The sequence below is a fragment of the Siphateles boraxobius genome, unplaced genomic scaffold (assembly GCF_051911475.1).
Source record: "Siphateles boraxobius isolate OS27281-9 unplaced genomic scaffold, OSU_SipBor_1 130, whole genome shotgun sequence".
In the NCBI taxonomy this organism is placed as follows: domain Eukaryota; kingdom Metazoa; phylum Chordata; class Actinopteri; order Cypriniformes; family Leuciscidae; genus Siphateles; species Siphateles boraxobius.
Window position 1 is genome coordinate 12,941,305 of NW_027508734.1, and position 19,895 is coordinate 12,961,199.

General features: G+C 36.0%; 1 protein-coding gene across 1 annotated transcript in view; it reads right to left on the minus strand.

The window, feature by feature from the left end:
- Positions 1 to 19,895, minus strand: part of syt7b (synaptotagmin VIIb) — a 136,094-nt gene that overhangs the window by 74,782 nt on the left and 41,417 nt on the right. Inside the window, exon 2 of the mRNA XM_077228082.1 lies at positions 4,512 to 4,615. Coding sequence (XP_077084197.1) covers positions 4,512 to 4,615 — 104 coding nt within the window. The remainder of the gene's footprint in view (positions 1 to 4,511; positions 4,616 to 19,895) is intronic.

Below are 19,895 nucleotides of genomic sequence, written 5' to 3' on the forward strand. Positions count from 1 at the left end.
TACTTTTTTAAATGCCTACTTTGTATAACTGGTGGTGGTTGAAGAGAGATTCCCTGAAATGATTGTAAAGCGCTTTGTGTGTACAGTAGTACATATAGTACACAAAAAAAAAAAAAAAATCATAATCATACACTGTTCGTTTGTTGGCCAAAGGAAGACTGCCCCCCCGACTGAGCCTGGGTTCTCCCAAGGTTTTTTTTTCTCCATTCTGTCACCTGATGGAGTTTTGGTTCCTTGCCACTGTCGCCCTTTTTTTTTCCGCCTTCATTCGCCTTCATTCGCCATTGCCTTTTGGCTTGCTTAGTTGGGGAGATTTAACATTTAATTTTGAATTTAACAATACTATTACAACTTTACTTTCCTGTTTTCTCTGTAAAGCTGCTTTGAAACAATTTGTATTGTAAAAGCGCTATATAAATAAAGGTGACTTGACTTGACTTGACATATGAAAGCGCAATATAAATGTCTCATTCATTCATAGATTTTGTTGCTTTACTTTCAACCTTAAAATACAAAAAAACATCATTAGTTTTATAAATGCTTACTTGTTTACCAAAAAGACAAGATTAAATATTAAAGCTGTAATAGCCAAATTATGCAAAAAGTGTGAAAACACTGAAGGTTAAATTAGGATAAATAAAAAAAATAGTGATTAGGATAAATAAAATTCATTAGCAAGACAAAGAAGTCATACATTCTATTCCAAAATCAGAAACCTCCAGCACAGAAAATGATGAATGTATGTTCACTGTTGAACATTATTAATAAAGAAATGAAATACATTTAAAGTTCCCCTGCAGTCAATAATTTTATCCCTTAAACGTATCAACCATGAATATGCATATGAGTCTATTCATAACTCCACTCAATCACAGCAACTCAGACTACCTGATTCACTTGGTCAACTGTGGTAAATGCCACACAATGGCAAGTGGAAATTTAATTCAGCCAGAAACGGATTCAGAAGAAGAAGAGGAAGAGTGAATTATACAGGGTTGTCTACAAGTTGGTGTATCAGAATGTTAATGAGTTTCATGTAATGCTCTCGACAACTTCAGACACATAACGATAATTATATGATTAGCCTTTGGCTTAACTACATTATCGAACAGCTAATAATGTGTTACAAATGTTACACAAGCCATGTTCCCGTTTGCCATCTCAGAGTCAAACAGCTGCCTTCTAAAATTAGCATCCTTAGAAACACTTTGAACAGAATAGAAAGGCATATAGATCATCATAACATCTTAATATACATCATATAGGCTACTCAATTCATATTGCAATATCTCTATATTGCAATATGTATCTGATTTTTAAAGGTGTTCTTGTGTGGAAAATCCTCGCACGATGAGGGGATTGGTTACATGTTTGTGATGGTAGGAAACAGAGGCGGTTTCAAACACATTTTTGAGACTGTATTTGGTACACTGGAGTTTCAAGAGAAAACACTCAGCAATGGTTTTGACTGATGAATTCGCACATGGTTTGTCGTAAAGGATAATAGAAAAACACAAAAACAAATATACAACATTAAAAACTTGATTTTCACCACAGGGAATATTTAAGGGCTCATAGTTTCAACTATAGGCCCTTTTTTAACCCCAAGTTTTTATGACATTCACACATCTGGAAGTCAATCCTACATGTACATTTTGCACCGATAAACAGCTTTTAGTGGCTGTTTTCACACTTGGTTTCGCAGAATCACTCTCATAGTTTCTAGGACAACGCTCCCAGCAGTTCACCTCGATGAAGCACTTGGTCCTCACCAAAAACACTAGTGTGAAAACACCACTATTTTGATGACAAAAAAGGATTTTGCAAATAATTTCGTTGTCACCTAACCGCAGTTAAGAACAGCTAAATACAGTATAAAAACAGGAGGAGGGGACAATCAAATTCTGGTTTAGATTGAAACTTTAAGTTTGTAATCCCTCATTGTAATAACAGTAAGACGTTAGATGCCCGCAGGCCGGGCACGTGGTGGGGAAGCCATTATGGAGTGTAATTAAAGCTTGAAATCTCTTTTTAGCCACCCTGCAGTCTTCCCGTCTGCCTCTCACTCCTCCTCTCATTTCCTTCCTTTCACTTCCTCCGTCTGGCCTGTGCTGACCATCTCAAAACCGATCACTCCTCCTGGTTGATGAATGAAAAGCGTGGATTTGTATTAGGAATGGTTGTGAAACGATGCCTTCACATTCGGCTTCTCTTCTAGGCAAAAAAGCAAGTGACACATTAAATGTGTTAAAGGTAATTAATTAATTTTGAATAACATGTGATCCGTTTATTTTAGGAAGAGGGTTATTTCATTAAACTGAGCACAGGAGATTAATTTGTAGGTGGATATTATTTATCAACTAGCTATTAATCAAAAAGTGGTCTGTAATCACATTTTCATGTTCATATATAAATCATTTAGACTAATTATTTCTTTTTTCCTTAATACATGTTGTTTCTTCTCTCATGATTCAGTCTCATTTGGCCGGCCGCCTTGCACTGAATTGCTTTGCATGAGTTTAATGGCAAATCTTGTTTTGCAGATGCTAAGGCTGAACGGGAAAACTACAGGCTCAACACCTAATTATCCAGACAGAAAATAAGATTTACAGCTATTGAACGGCAATCTGGATCTACGTCTGATGTAAACACAAACGAGGGAATGCCATGCAATGCTATACTGAAATACTAACAATACTCATTTTAAAGTCCTATTATGCTTTTTCACTTTTTAACCCTTTCACACGTACGATCACACCGGTGTGATCAGTCTTGGCTGGTCCCTGGAGCGTACGATCACACCGGCAAAACAATGATTTTGAGTTTGTAAAATACACACTGATGCCTATGGAAGCGGCAATAATACTCCTTTACATTATAATAAATTACACATTGTGTAAGTAGCTTTACATTTGACCCTATTCTTCTCCCAGTTCACCGGCCACTTACTTTCATGCATTTCGTGAGAAGTGGAGGAATTGACGTGTAAATCCAACAGATCCGATTCTCTGAACTGTGAAACAAACTAACATGGCGCCGCCCATCGCGCATACGGCTCAACTAACGCGATAGTTATAAAGGTGTTTAAACATCAAAACGCATCCACTTGCACATATTTGACAATCGGAATATCAGTGTTTCATGCTATAGCTTATACATTTGTGAATATTTTTAATAAAAAAGGGAAAATGACATAAAAGCAGATCATCATTCATTCAGCGCTGTGTTGTGGTTGCGCTGTGTCACGTGACAAGCAATGACGCGTCACCATGGAAACATTAAAGTGACAAGTTCGAAATAACGGTCGCCTTGAAAAACTCACGCTGGGGGGTCAGTTAGAATATTTTAAATTTACGTGTGAAATTAAACTTCAGTTAATCTGCAATGTTGCTGTTTGAGCATGAAAAAGATCTGCAAGCTTAGTCAAAGTTAGCTCAAAGTCCACTCCAAATGGGATATTTTACTTAACAGAATCCGCTTTCTAAGAACTACAACGAACAGCTCATACTAAAATGTGATTTTCCCGGGATTTATGAAGTCATAATGTTCCTCATTTAAATACCCCCCACCCATACGCAGAAAAGAGGACAAGGCCTTGTCAAAAAGATGCTGTTTCTTTCCACAACTCATTTGTTTGACCTTCCTCAGGATGACAGACTTAGAATGGATAACATTTATTTTAAACACTGTTCCTGAACATTATAATCCCGATTCTTATCTGTGCACTGCACATTTTATGAAGAACAGCTTCCAGAACCACAAAGCAAGCTACACACAGAAGCTTCTTCTGAAATTGAGCAGTTTCCATTTTAGTACAATCTGTTGTTTGTGGATGACAACTTGTAAGTATGACTTAAAATTTGTAGTTACGTTTTTTGACAAATATCATGATTAAATGGCGGATAACATCGTACCTAAAGTATAATGTATGAGAAAAACACACCACTCTGAAACGTCCTGTGAAATATGGGCTTGCAAAGTCTGTGCACGAAATCCTTTCTGCATGATCCTCTTGTTTGTTGATATTGTCAGGGTCTGAATCGGGCTCGAATGGTTTAAAATTGCCGCCATCCTTTATATTTACACTAGAGCAGAACTCACAGTTATGGAGGGGCGGGACATTTCCCAAACACATGCTAAACGCTGCCAATCACAACACACTGGACCAGGTAACCAATCACAGCTCATTTCATATTTCGGAAGGAGGGACTTAACCAAAAACAACGGATTCGGGACAGAGAGAGAGAAGCTGTAATAATGTAAAATATGTAAAAATAATGTATTTATGTGAAAAATAATGTAATAATGTAATTGTATAATCTTTGACGTTTTTATTGATTGTTGTCAGACTGTAATCGACAAAACAACCATTAAACAGAAGACACTACAACCATTAAAAAGGCACTACAAAAGTCAAAAACTACCTTGTTGTTCACGTAATCTTATACACTAACAGATGTCAATTTAAGACATTGCACACTTCTTGTTGTGCAGGAAGTGAAATAACTTACCAGTTTGCGTTGGCACCATCCACAGATCCCGCATAGTGCCACCAGCCACACAACACACACCGTTAATCCCAACGATACTAGGAACACACTCAGAGACAAAGAACCTGTGGAGAGACAATTCCTTAAAATTAGAGCTGTCAAAGGTAATGCGTTAACACTGCATGATCACTTAAGTTGCTGTTAACTTTTTGCTAAAACATTTATTCAATTTGAGTTGTGTCAATAGCTTGCTAAAAAGTTAACATCAAACTCTATTGGAATACATTGAAAGTCGAGTCTCCAATGCAGGATGCTATTTGTGTGGCATCCAGAGTTGCTGCCTAATGCCTGTGTAGAGCGTTGTGTTACACAGCAAGGCAGCCAATTAGAAACAGCTTATAAGAGCAAGGACAATGTGTTCAGTTTTATAAGAAATGTCACAAGTCTGTCGTTGCTTAAGGGGTCATTTAGCATTTCAAAGGGGGCACATATTTTACAGTTTATGCACACATTTTAAACTAAATGTTACACTGCTAAAATGAGTGGTTATGTCATTTGTAAGACAATGTGACTCACAGCTTTATTAGGGATACATATCCAACAACCCATAACTTAGGCTATACCCTTAAAGGTTTAGTTCACCCAAAAGTGAAAATTCTGTCATTAATTACTCACCCTAATGTTGTTCCAAATCTGTAAGACTTTTGTTTCATTTTCAAAACACAAATGAAGATATTTTTGATGAAATCTGGAAGATTTCTGTCCCTCCATTAACAGTGCAAGCAACTACTATTTTGACGCTTCAAAAAGTTCACCAAGAGATTGTAAAACTAATCCATATGAATTGAGCAATTTAGTCTAAATTTTCTGAAGAGACTGGATCGCTTTATATGATGAACAGATTGCATTTAGGCTTTTATTCACGTGTAAACATAGATCAGCAAACAGAAGCTTGACTGTAGGCGTTTGACGTGCAAGAAACCTCAAGAAACCTCAAACATGCTACGTAACACACTCAATTCATATGGATAAGTTTTACAATCGCTTTATGAATTTTTTGAAGCGTCAAAGTGGTAGTAGCATAGCTGCCAATGGAGAGTACAGAAAGCTCTCAGATTTCATTAAAAATATTGTCCTATATTGTGTTCCAAAAATGAATGAAAGTCTTACGGGTTTGGAAAGACGTGAGGGTGAGTAATTAATAACAGAATTTTCATTTTTAGGTGTAATACCCCTTTAAAAAAAATAAAGAGAGAAAATAATAAAAGAGTACAAGTGATGAAGGTCTTAAGCACAAAATGCTGAAGAAAAATGCTTAAAAAAGTAAAATTAAATATAATATAAAAAAATTAAATAAATTGCATATGAGTGATAAAAGTCACAACTAAAAATTCTAAAGAAAAATATTTATAATAAAACAAAAATCCTGAAGAAATATTTTTTTAAATATCAATAGAAGTAAAAGTAAAAATTCTAAAGAAAATGCTTTATATTATAACAAATAACTAATATAACAAGTGATGAAGGTCTCAAGTACAAAATCCTGAAGAAAAACTAAAATAAATTCTAATAGTAATATATTAATAAAGGTCAAGTAAACAAAACTAAACTACACTAATGGATGTATATTAGGCACGGGGGCACATCTAATTCATTATTTGATTGAACTGACCTGTACTGCCTCATTGGCAATTTTTATTAGGTAAAGAAACTTTTTTTGACAAACATAGATTGATTTAATTTTATGGTGCAGCCGTAAAGTTAGAGTGGGTGGTGAAGAAAAACACAGGCAGCTGCTCAGAAATAGATTCATTTTCACAGAGAGGGGCAGAACAGAGAGCAGGCGTGTAATCCAGTTAAACTGAGTAAAACGTGAAATACAACGGTCTGGTCGAATACAACTGCACTGACCCTGTCATGACATTAGAGTCCATAAGGGTTTAGTTGAGGTCTGAGTCACAGCATGTCCATGAGACATTTAGAGGTGAGGAGATTTAGGTGGGAGGTGAGGAGATCCGGTGTTGAAGATCAGCAATCTTCGGTAAGAAAGAGATCGGCACGTTCTTATTTTTCTTTTGAAATGGGTGTTTAGAAGCTCAGTGGACAGGTTTGAGGTTCGGAAGGGTAATACTTTAGATAAAAAAGTGTGAGAGAAAAGATGACAGTAATCTGGTAACTGAGAAGTCGAAGAAAAGAGGGAATAATATTTATTGTGGAGGAAAAAACGAGACCCGTAGAGGTTCTGTCACAACGGGGGTGGAAGGGAGCAGGATAAATGATTTTATAATGCCCCTAAGAAATATATAAAATGAGGAAAATTACAGTGAGAGGTGGAAAAAGAGATAAATGTGTGTGAGAGAGAAAGTCCTGAGGTTCTGGTAATGTTTATATCCTTTTATTTAATGTTATCAGCTTATACTGTAAGTCTTGCATAGCCAGACATTTGATTCATTGCATAAAGTCTGATTTACAGATGCCCACTGAGACAGAAAGAGACCATCTGACTACTTTGCAAAAACATCACTTTCTCAATTAGCATTTATGTCTTATTTTTCCAATAAAACATCTAACATGATCAGACATAGTGATCAGATTTTTTTTTCTTTAGGCATGTGCATTCACCTGTGGAATTCTTCACTTTTATTGGTCTGTTGGCAACACTCATTGTACCTTGAAAGATGAGAAGCCCTTTCTGGTCTAAAGTGTCTCTGAGTGCTGATATCTGAAAATCGCTCCCTGTTGACAACCCATTAGCAACTTTTTCTATCATTTCTGTCTTTTTAGAGACAGAAACAATGAGAGAGGACTGGACACAATATGGAGGAGATGAGGGCATAGATACTTTTTTTCTTTGATTAATAAAATGTTCAAAAGAACAGCACTAATTTGAAATGGAAAACTTTTGTAACATTATAAATGTCTTCACTCTCACTCTTGATCAATGTAATGTGTCCTTGCTGAATAAAAGTATGAATGTTACCGACCCCAAAAGTAAATATATATATGAATTTAATTTAATTTTAATTCATTTTAATTCTAGTAAGCAAGCAAGTAGATTAACTTATATAGTGCTTCTTCCACTTTACAATCAACATAACATGAATAAACATAAAACAGGACAAAAACAATAAACAATACAGTATAGATATAAATCAGTCACCACAGACAATCATGGAATCTGAGTCAAATGTTTAGTTATATATAAAAAAATATATATGTCCGACCATGCAGTCCAGATAGAATGCGCAATAGAGTAAATTGGTGTTACACCAGAGTAGTCCCTCATGGAGTGGGTACACCAAGCAACGCGGAGAACCCCATCTCAAATGCCACAGAGACCAAACAAGTGCAAACTCCACGACTTCAAAACGGAAAACGGGAACAGCTACTTATGCCAAAACAATCCTCCTGTAAAAGACGCAGCCACTCTAACTAACAAAACTAACAAAACAAAGAGCCGGTGTGAAGCGGCAACCAAGCACGCACAAAATCCAATTACAAAACTACCTCAACTCAAATAAAAAAAAAAAAAATTTCTCAATTCATTTCTGCACACAACCCTGGTCTCTGATCCGTGATTTGGTATATAGACAATTAGTGCCTTACTGGAAATCTCTGCTCACCTGTTAATAATGTTGAGAAAATCCTCCTGATAAAGTCTGAGACACTGGCCCTGCGGCCCGGCACATTTTGGGTCATGGCATCGTGTGACAAATGGGGCCGTGCCGTCTCTCCGGACATTTCTCAATGTTGGGAAGAACTCTGACAGGGTTGTGCCAAATAACTCACACGATTATTTGTGGGTCAGATCCAAAGCATAGCCGTGAGAGTAGATACTTCACTTATGTTTGATGTGACTTCTGAACGGGCCTAATGGTACTGAGTGATAGACAGGGATGAATTTCAGTCAAACAAGAACAGATGGGTAGTTGATGATGTACAGTGTAATGGTTCTCTGTAAAAAAACAAACTATTCCATTCTCCACCCACGGTGGAGTGCCAAGTGCCAAGCACTTGCACCGTGGTTCATCTCAAATCTGATGACACATACATATCTATAATATGGTTTGTTGAAAACAAATAAAACAGACAGAGAGAGTTAGGCTAATGATTACTGTCAGAAAATAAAAATAAACGATCAAACTACAAGCAACAGCACAAATAAATACAATAGAGCAAAGATACAAATAAAATAAACTGCTTTTCAGGCTATGTATGTTTCTGTCGATGGATACGCATTCTAAACTTTGTGCAGTGCATGTGTCGTATGCTCTATATGACCAGTCATTTAAGCGTCATTCCTTTCCAAAAGTTTCTCATCCACACTGAAACGTCGGAACGCTAAATTCACCTTACTGCACATACATACAACCTCATATAAGCTCACTGTGATGATACAGATGGAATAGACATAATAAAGTTATCATGCTGATCTTCTGGCAGTATCATTTTATTTAGCTAAATATCTTACCATTCACTGATGCGTCCAGGTCGCACTAAACGCAACTGGTCTTATGTTTTGCTGCAGGACAGCAATCGCTAGTAAAGCTTCTGTCATCTTTGCAGGACTGCGATATGAAGAATGTACAAAGTTGGTATCTTTAGCAACAGTGTGAAAGTGAATAGCCAGCCCGATCTCAGGGCAATTTGTACGAATTTTACGAGGTGGCTAATTCGTATGAATTCATATGACCTCACTCGTATGTATTAGTAAAATTTTTGCTAAATCGTACATATTTTACGAATTGGCCAATTCGTATGAATTTGTACGAATGGCCTACCCCTGACCCCGCCCCTAAACCTACCCATCATGTGGGTTTAGACAAATCGTACAAATTCGTACGAGTGAGGTCGTGAGATAGCGTTGGGATAGCACATAACAGGTACAAATGCAAACATACATATCTATCGGTTCAATAAGCGTAACGTCTAAACATGCGTCATCACAGGCCACACTAGAGCATGAAAATGCAGTTTTCAAATTCATCTACTTTGGAAAGCGTTTTCAAAAAGCTAATCTTCGCAGGACAAAAACGGCATCTTAGTGTGTGAACAGAAGAGAAATAGATGCATTTTCAAACAAATATATATTAGTGTGGACAAGGCTTGAATCCTTTATCGAATCGTTTCAGACACTCTGAGAAAGTGATAGGCCTACTGCAATGTGCAGTGTATCTTATGAGAAAATAAAAACGTGTTTTTTGACCTTGGATGCATGTTAACCGATTGTAGGAGACCTCCAAAACTAAATTAGGACCCCTTAAAATAGCATAATAGGGGCACTTTAAAGTGATTTCAAGGGATTGTTCACCCAAAACAATTTACAGTTTACAACTGTTTCTTTGGGTAAAGAGTTAATTCACATGACTATATCTATCAGGATCTAACCATCTAGTGCATCTCCCTCCCTCAGCCACACTAACTATTAGAATAACAAGGGCGGGTGATTAAAACTTATTAGGCCTGCATCCCAAACATAAGCAGCGTCTGCTGGTAAACATTTGCATTTTTGGAATAAGCCCAATCACACAATAGTTGCACATTCTGGGTGGTAAAAAAACGGCTTTCAACTCCCTTGTCATTGAAAACCCACCGTCTAGCCGCTTGTCTGAGAGCCCCTAGAGACCTCTTATTGAATATCTCAGATTACTACAGCAGGTAAATCAAACAAGGAGATTGGTATCGTTATAGAAATAGTGTGCATGAGAAACAATAGGAAGAAATTCTTTTCATGAGGAATGTGGGCGACCTCAAATGGTTTTAAATCTATTATAATCCAAACACAGCTAGTGTTGCAATATACTGAATATGCGAGTTTAAATCCATTCTTAGATTTGGTCTACATCATATTGCTTTACATTATATTGTATCATATCAAATACAGTATAACAGGGCACAGGATGAAAATGATCTTGCATGAAACACTTGACTTATTTTAATTAAAGCTGAACCCCCACCATCATCAGTACACTTGCAGTGTTTAACAAGGATTTATGACTAATGATGATCCAAAACTATGATGCGTATTCATAATAATAAAAACAAAAACAATAGACTAACAATAGATATTCAAGATATTCAAACTTGTCTTAACTACACTACTGTTGAATAGTTCGGGGTCAGTAAGATTTGTTTTTAGAAACAAATGTATATATTTGTTTATCAAGGATACATTAAAATGATCAAAAGTGACAATATAATGTTACAAGACATGTATAATGTTACAAATGATTTAAATTTTAAAATAAATGCTATTTTTCTGAACTTTCCAGTCATCAAATGATCCTGGAAAACTATGCATAACATTTTCGACAAAAAATATGAAGCAGCACAACATTAATAATAAATGTTTCCCGAGCAGCAAATCAGCATTAGAATGATTTCTGAAGGATCATTTGAAAATTTAGCGGCCATCACAAATACATTTCATTTTAAAATATTAAAATAGATATTCACACACACTATCAATACTTGCAAAAAGTAGATAAATATTTATTATTTATTGATATTTATTGACTAATAAATATTTTTTTATACTTTTTGTATCGATTAGTATTGATAGTGTGTGGGATTTCCTTTTGTTTTTTAGATTTCTGACTGTTTTTGGTCTTCTCACCCGCGCACTTCTCTATTACCTGCAGGTGTGCAATGGTAATTGTTAACTACAATGTTCAAATAGAAAACCAGTTATTTTTAATTGTAATAATATTTCACAATATTCCTGTTTTATTGATCAAATAAGTGCAGCTTTGGAGAGCATTCAAGAATCTGACAACCTTACTTAAAGCTTTTATTGCATTATAAAGGCATTCATAAAGTATGTTATGTAAAGTATGTTACAATGCATTATATATTTTCATAAATAATTGTAACCAAAGTTAAAATGCATTATAATATCCACAGATTACTTGTTACATCTGAAATTGGTTGTTTGTCATGTTTTAACGCATTATACTTTCTAAAGGTGTATTATAATGTTTCATAAGTGGTTACAATTATTCATGAGACCATTCAATGCATTTTAAGGTGCATTGCAAGGCATAATTAATCCATGGATACTTCTATAATGCATTATAAAGGCTTTAAGTAAAGCAAAATCAAAACTTACAGTCCACAAACTTTTGAACGAAAGGATCTATCTATATCGATTGATTTATAGATATATTTACTTTATAATATCTCTACCATAAGTCACACACACACACACACACACACACACACACACACACACACACACACACACACACACACACACACACACACACACACACACACACACACACACACACACACACACACACAACACGCACACACACACAAAGCCATTTCAGATAGTATTGTATCACATCATATCGTATCATATCCAAATGTCTTCACTTATTATAAATACGATGTATTATGGTCTAATCAACCTTTAAGTGTAATGGTTGAAATACATTACATAGTGTATTTTAGAAAAATGCTTTCAGGCAACAACTGTTGCAGGTCCAAGCTATTAGTAAACCATGTATCAATAAATTATGTGAGTGCCCTTAAACCAGCTAAATTACAGTGAGAACAGGGCCCTCTTTGATCTGATCAAAGAAAAAAGAGCAGACTGCAGACAAAATGAGATAAAAGCCAGCGGGAATAGCTCTTTTACTGGCTGCTAAAGACCAGGAAGAATCACAGGGCAAAGGACCAGGTCCAAAATGCGAACCCTGACACTGGGTCACACAGACGGTCAGAGGCGGGTAAAACCCAGACGACAGCGTGAGGCTCTCTGGGTCCCCAGCAACCTACTTTTACAGACGTTTCACAGCCCTTCATGTCTGCACAGCACGCCAAGAGGTTTATTTAGGCTAACTCGGGCCCCGACGCACTCCCCAAAGATCCAGCTGTCTGGTGCTGGCTGCTGGTGTCATCAACTCTATAAGTCTATATGAAGAATAGCATTTCTCAGTCATTAGGAGATGAAAAAAAAAAAACTGGAGCAACCAAAGGTTTTTTCCCCGTTCATATTTGACAAAGACAAAGTGTAAAGCAGCCTGCTATTTTTGCTATTTTATTTATTCACCCTTTATTTGTCCTGACAGGTTATTGGGAACACGTTGCCTTTATAATAACAATCTGGCGAGCGATCTGAAACTCTCTCTCCGGTGATGAAATAGATGTAATTTGCCACATGCTTCGCCAGGGCCTGCTCGGTGAGAAACGTCTGACCCAATAAAGACAATCAGGATGAGCCAATCAAAGATTATGTAATACCGAGCTACGGAACCGTACAGCGGCCCGGGCGATCCGGCTTTCCATTACAAGATACTTTCTATCTATGATTGTATTATGGCAAAGAACTTCATCTATTTTTAAAGCAAAATGTCCTCCTGGGATTTCAACAGTCACAGGTCCTGGATGATCCTGTATGGTCTTGCTACATTTGGGATTATTATTATTAGGATTCCCAAACACTTGCCCCATTTGCCACTGGTCAAACAAACAAACAAACAAACAAACAAACAAACAAACAAACAAACAAACAAACAAACAAACAAACAAACAGTCCCATCCCAAAAACAGTGTTAATCTCATCAATAAAATCACTGACAAAAATGTTCATTTACAAAGAGAGGACAAAAAAAGATGCACAATGACTACACTTGAACAATCTGGATTAAAACATACTGTTGATGTAAATATGAAAAATTATTTGAGAAAAAAGTGAAAAATGTTACTCAAGTACTTAAAGTATAAAAGAAATATATAATATGAATCAGCCATTTCCACAACATAAATGTAATATTACAACTCACATCTGCACAGAAAATGAGGCAGATAAATAGTAACTAAATTACGTGATAGTCAGAACAAGTATTGTTTTGCATGTAATGGCAGTTTTTAAAAAAACTAAGGATTCCCAAACTTTTTTGTCAACTGAATCCATTTGTCCTAAAATATTTACTTGAATTATGTGCTGAAATTTTAAGTTAATATCTAAAAAAATTTTACACATTTGGATGTTCACGGATGGGGTTCTCTGATGTTGGTTAATGATCACATCATAACATGCAAGCAAAAAAAAAGTTAATCTTTTTTTAAATTTTTTTTTAATTTATTTAATATTTTTATGATTTAATTAATTATTCATTTTAACTTATAAAACCACATGCAATGCACACACATACAGGCCTTGTCCACACAAAGACGCGTTTAGGTGTATATGTAAAAAGGTTTGCATCGTATCGGCGTTTCGTCCAGACGATTCCGGTGTTTAGGGAGCCTGAAACCACTTTTTTTTTTTACCGGTTCCCAGAGTGGATAAATCTAAGAACGACACCCTTGTGTTTTCGTGTGTACAGCCAATGCGTATACAGTATTATGTGAAACGATGATGTCATCACCCCACGTGTTGACTCTAGTCAGACAACGCTAAGTCCCGTAATAGCAAAAACAACTGCGGACTACATGCTAGTGTTCGTGCTGCAGAAGCTACTGATACTTTATTTATTTATTTTTTACTTGAATGTAGCTTTATTTTACTTATTTATTTATATTTTCTTTCTTAGGCTACAATGCTTGTCTGTCTTCTGATTAAGACATTTCATATTTTGTACCAGGCCATTTATGGTTGTTTATATTGTTCCAAAAAAAGTTATTGGTGGTAAAAAAAAAAAAAAAAACTTTTTTTTAACTAGACAAACATCTGACCTGAAATCACTTACTCTCTTTTTTCGTCTCTATGTGAGACCCAGAAACACAGATTCTTACAACTTGGTCTCAAAAGATGAAGCAATGTGTCCACAAGTGCATGAATTAAATATTATAATTTTACTTCATTACAAACCACAACACAAAAGGTAAAGCGAGTGTTGTGTGTTGATATATCAACTTGCTCTTAAAATGTGGTTATGGAATATGGTCTTAATACTACTTTTTTTCAGCCAGTGTATCTGGTACAGCACAACTATGCCAAGGTCATGGGTTCAACTCCCTGGAAACACAAACACAAACAAATGTGCACCATGAATTAAACAAAAGCGACTTCAGAGACAAACAGAGTAGTAATGGAATATAGTGGACTGTGTGAATGCAGCTCTAGAGCACTGCTATAAACCACTGCTAGATTCTGAGCTAGAGGCAACCTGCCAGGCATCTCTGCGTTCAGGACCAGATGGGAGCCCTGCTGTGGCCTCCTGTAGTCATGACACGTACAGCCAGAATATTCCTGCACTAAAACATGTCCAAACTTACACCTTGTGCTTATTTTGTGCCACCTTGTGCCTTTCACAATGTTGAAAACTGACTTAAGACCTGTTCACACCAATGGGAATAACTATAACGATAAAGATACAGTTCTAGAAGTCTATGCATGTACACACTTGTTCTTGTGCTTGCAAGAGCCACGAGTCACGATCGCACCTATTTCTCTGTGATTTCCTGCACCGCACAGGGAAAACAGTACGATCATGACTTGTGTTGCTGGATCTTGCAAGCAAATCATCGAACAATTAAGCCAATTAAGCCATTCTGACATTACGCCACAGTCCTAGTGTCCTTATGGCAATGATGTGCTCTACAAGTTTAAGCTAATGTTTCTAGCTTTCAGACAATAAAAAAATAAGTGTCTGGAATTTCTGTCCATTAGTATCTGCATGGCCTCCCAGAGGGACTTTTCATTTGCTTGTTCATAGCTCAGGAGACATGATGGAGATCTTAATTATGTTCAACTTTCGACTATCAACCTGGTCTCAGACGTTTTTCCATAATTCAGTAGGGGAATTAAATAAATTAACTATTTGGTCTTGTAATAATTTAATGAGAAATGTTTGAGATGAAATATATTTTATAACTTCGATATCTTTAAAAAATCTGAGCTGTTTGAGACTTTATCTGTTAAGATTTCTTCTGAAACTCATGCGGTCTATTCTTCACTACAGCCCGCCAAAATGAAAGTTTGATTTTACTTGAAGAAATGATGACAGAAATATATCACTTAGTTTTGTACTGTATATGTGCTTCTCAAAGTAATAACAATAATAATCCAATTTATTAAAAGCATTATTTTTAAGGAATACCACACTATTGTGCAGCACTGTCAAAAATTTAAAGGATTTGATTACATTATAAAAGATTAATTAAACTGTTCAAGTTTTATGGATTTGTTGATTAACCATGATTTTTACACAATAAATTTGTATTCAATCATAAAACACAGAATCCAGAAAAATTTAAACACAAATAAATAAAACGCATTTCATAGAGCCTTATTATTGTTAAAAGTTGTATGTATTCAACTGATTAGATGTGCTTTGTGATTGCTAAGATTGAGTTAGACCATTAAAATGGAATCCACAATTAAACATTTAAAAACAAAGAATGGGAAAAAAGAAAAGAAAAGTGAATTGACATTAGATGTACTGCTTCTGCATATAGTCACCTTGAAGTTTATTTACAATACCTGTGAAGTTTTCCCCGTCTTTATACATAAGCAAAACTTGATATTTTTGATACCGAATGCTCTCCAAGTTTCTCTACACGGCATTTTACACATCTTGCTTCTGTAGCCGGCGACTCGCTTGGCTGCCTTATTCATGCGTATGTGATGGGTTGTGCTTCAGAGCTGCTCGTTCATTCAGACAAAGTACGCTAATCAAACACAGCCCAGCATCCCAGTGTGACTTACAGCCGGCTTTATCCGAGTTGGTTCATCCGAGCAAGTGGCCGGGAGGCTCCATCATTTACATGTGTATTCAATGAGACCTGTAGCTGGTGCCCTCGAGGTTCCCACACCTTTTGACAAATCAATTTTCATGACTTGTCATTATTGGATTCAAAAAATAATAAAAATAATATCTTTTAACTGTTTACTTTGTCTCAGACGTTACTCCAGAAACAGCCACAAAATAAGACAGTAGTTAACATACAGTACAGAGCAATGAAATGAGTGAGTTTGCACACACAACTAGTAATTTCTAGCAGATGAATATTTTAGGACAGGTTCCAGAATTAAATTACTGTGGACGCTTCTGAAATGAATGAGGGTTCTCTAGTAAAGTGCCGAAAGCACCACCATAACAAATATAGCAATGTACAGTGAGGGATTTGATACTTCAATACTTTCACAAATAATTGGAACATCATTTCAAAAATATTTTGATATGAAATTGTGAATATTTTTCTATTACTCTATTAGTCTTCATTTACATTGCTTAAAGCACCTCTATTTTGACATATCATTTTTTTTTTTTTTTGCCCTTTGCTATGGTTATAACTATGTAAATCATTGTAATTTTGAGTGAATCCTGCATTTATATGTGGATGTCACATCCAAAACTTTGCAGCATGTGTGTGGTCATTAACAGCTTGAAGAGGGCAAATGGTCACTCATTTACTATGGGATAAAATTCCCACCAAATGTATTGCGGCCACAGATCAAAATATAATAAGCGTGTATCAAAAAATAACAAGCATGAATAAAAACTTTAAACACATTAAAAAATATTTTTCACAAAACTTTAACTTGTGTTCATGCTTTCTTTAAAATTATGTTTTCTTTGGTTTTATTACTCTGTACTTTGCGCTCTATATATATATATATATATATATATATATATATATATATATATATATTATTTAGTTCCATTACAGACAAGGCATACAGTGTAAAAAGTACAAGACAAAGTTCAGAGTATGTAAAACAAAAAACAACAACAACTAAAATTTAAAATAAACATGTAGCCTTTGTAAAAGGAAAAAAAACGCACAGCCTTACCTGGTGATCCGTTACAGTTAAATACGCCATCCTGAAATATTTTCTTAATTGTTGTTGTTAAGCGATCATATAGCCTAGGTAGCCTGGTAAATTAATTCTAGACTAGATGTACCATTTGACAAAAGATTAATGAAAATGATAGTGTACAGAGGAGATTACAGAAACCAGGAGGATTTGATATGCAGTGATTTATTATAGTTATTGTGTTCATTTACATAGCTACATAATTGCATATTACTTTAGGATTCTTTTTTTAAATATAGCTTCAATTTTTAATACAGCAACATGAAAATTATTGAAAAGATCAGGGATTGGTAACGTTGTGAGTGCTCCTGTCCTGCAGAGTTTAGCGTCAACTCAGATAAAAACCTAGCAGTATTAATAATCCTAAAGATGATGATTAGCTTGTTCAGGTGTGTTTGATTAGGGTTGGAGGAGCTAAGCTCTGCACCCAGGAGGACCGACATTGCCCTTCCATGTCATAGATTAAATATGAAAGTAAAACGGCCAGTAGGTGGTGGCAAGTTACTGTTTTTATGAGTAAGTCATTCATTCAAATTTCTCGTTCAAATCAGGAAATCTTTAATGAAACACTGTTGTGTGGCTCGCAGGAGATCGACACTCACAGTGCAAGGTCTAGAAGTAAGGCCAGGGCATTAAAGATGAATATGATGGATCGTCAGACAGGCACAACTGTGACAGGTCGTCATCGTTAGGGTGACAAATTTAACGATAACGGATCGCCAGGTAGACGTAATAGGTTGAGTTGCAGGCACACATACAGTTTAACTGTGTCCTGCCACGGAAAGATTTTTGCCAGCTGAGCTGATGGTTATCTTCCCCTGTAGCTACTAGAGAACATCAGTAGCGTGAGTCGCATTGGAGTGACGTAAACTCCCCTCTTCGTTTGATTGGCTAGAGGAGGAGCTGTCAATATAGAACTAGTGGACCAATGGTGACGCTTGAGCACGCCCTAATTTACATGAAACTCGAACTGCAACATTTGGAAGAGCAAGCGCAGAACATTAGCCTACAAATCTAGACGCACCCCTGCGGCAGCAAAAATTATTTTGCAGAAAGGGTGGTCTAGCAACTCTCCATAGACTTTTGAGCTGGAAAAAGCAAACTCTGGTCAGGCCAATCACATCGTGTATAGAGTTGGTTGGCGGCCTTAACATAATGACGACAGAGTTGTGACGGTTCCGCGCATAGTTCCGCGTGATTTCCCTGCTACTTGAAAACAAAGAAGATGCTGCTGGCGAACAGCGATCTTTCGAATCAGCTTTGGCCGCGACCCTGGATGACTTGGAGTTAGGAGAACGTCACTTAAGTCATTCTTAAAAAAGGAAGATGTGTTCGGAGTTTTGTCGACCGGATACGGCAAAAGTTTAATACATCAACTATCTCCGCTGGTGGAAAAATGCATGGGACTCACTCAGCCACAGCCGTTCGTTGCTCTGGTTGGTTGTAGCGCTGTCCTATTGCATGCAGAGGAAATTTGAAAGACAAGACGTTTATCCCGCCCCTTGGATTGAGGTATGCTAATTGTGAGTTCCCAGACCTAACATCTTGATGGGTTTGGCTTGCCAGGCTAGCAGAACATGGAAAAAAGAGCGAAGAGAAAAACAGCACAAGCGTACAAAAAAATAAATTATGAGCAGAAAATGAAAGAGAGCGCAAAGTACAGAGTAATAAAACCAAGGAAAACATAATTTTAAAGAAAGCATGTACACAAGTTTAAGTTTTGTAAAAAATATTTTTTAATGTGTTTAAAGTTTTTTTTCATGCTTGTTATTTTTTGATTCACGCTTATTATATTTTGATCCGTGGACGCATACATTTGGCGGGAATTTGATCCAATACATCGCAGTTCATCGCGATCTCACAAAGTTCCATTAAAACCAAGCAGTCTATAAAAACGCAGACCACACTATTATAAAAAAGCAGTCTGCACTTCACAATGAATCTCTTATTTACATCGTTTCTACAGTTCGTTTGTTATAATGAGAGAATTCGCAAGTGTGCAGAACACTTGACTTGCCGCTTTCCAGAGCACAAACGCAAGTGTGTTTGCCAAATCTGTTTCACCAATATGTTATTATTACAGTATCAACTGAGGGTGCTCTGCTTTATGTGAGGTAGAACCTGATTCTAGAGCTGACTATACTACAAATCTAGAAATCTAATAATGTAATATAATATAATATAAACAAATAAATAATGTTAAAGCATTAGACCTGGTATTTATGTATAAATATATATACATATATATATATATATATATATATATATATATATATATATATATATATATATACAGTATATATTATTCTGTGTGTATATATATATATATACAGTATATAAAGTATATATTATTCCAGCTATAATGCTTTAACATGTTATAGAAAACTTTGGCAAATCCAGTGATCAGTTCTTCCTCAGAAGTGCTCATGCTGTCACCACGGTATATTGTAAACACCATTTATTAAAAAATTCTGTGCGTCATTACACCCGGAAGTTGCATAAAGCCAGCCAATCAGAACTGATCATGTCAGTCAGTGTTTGCTATTTTTATGGACTGTGAGAGTGTACTGACGAACTCCATACTAATCCAACGGCTAGACCAGCACCAAACCAGCTTGGACCTGGTTTGTTAA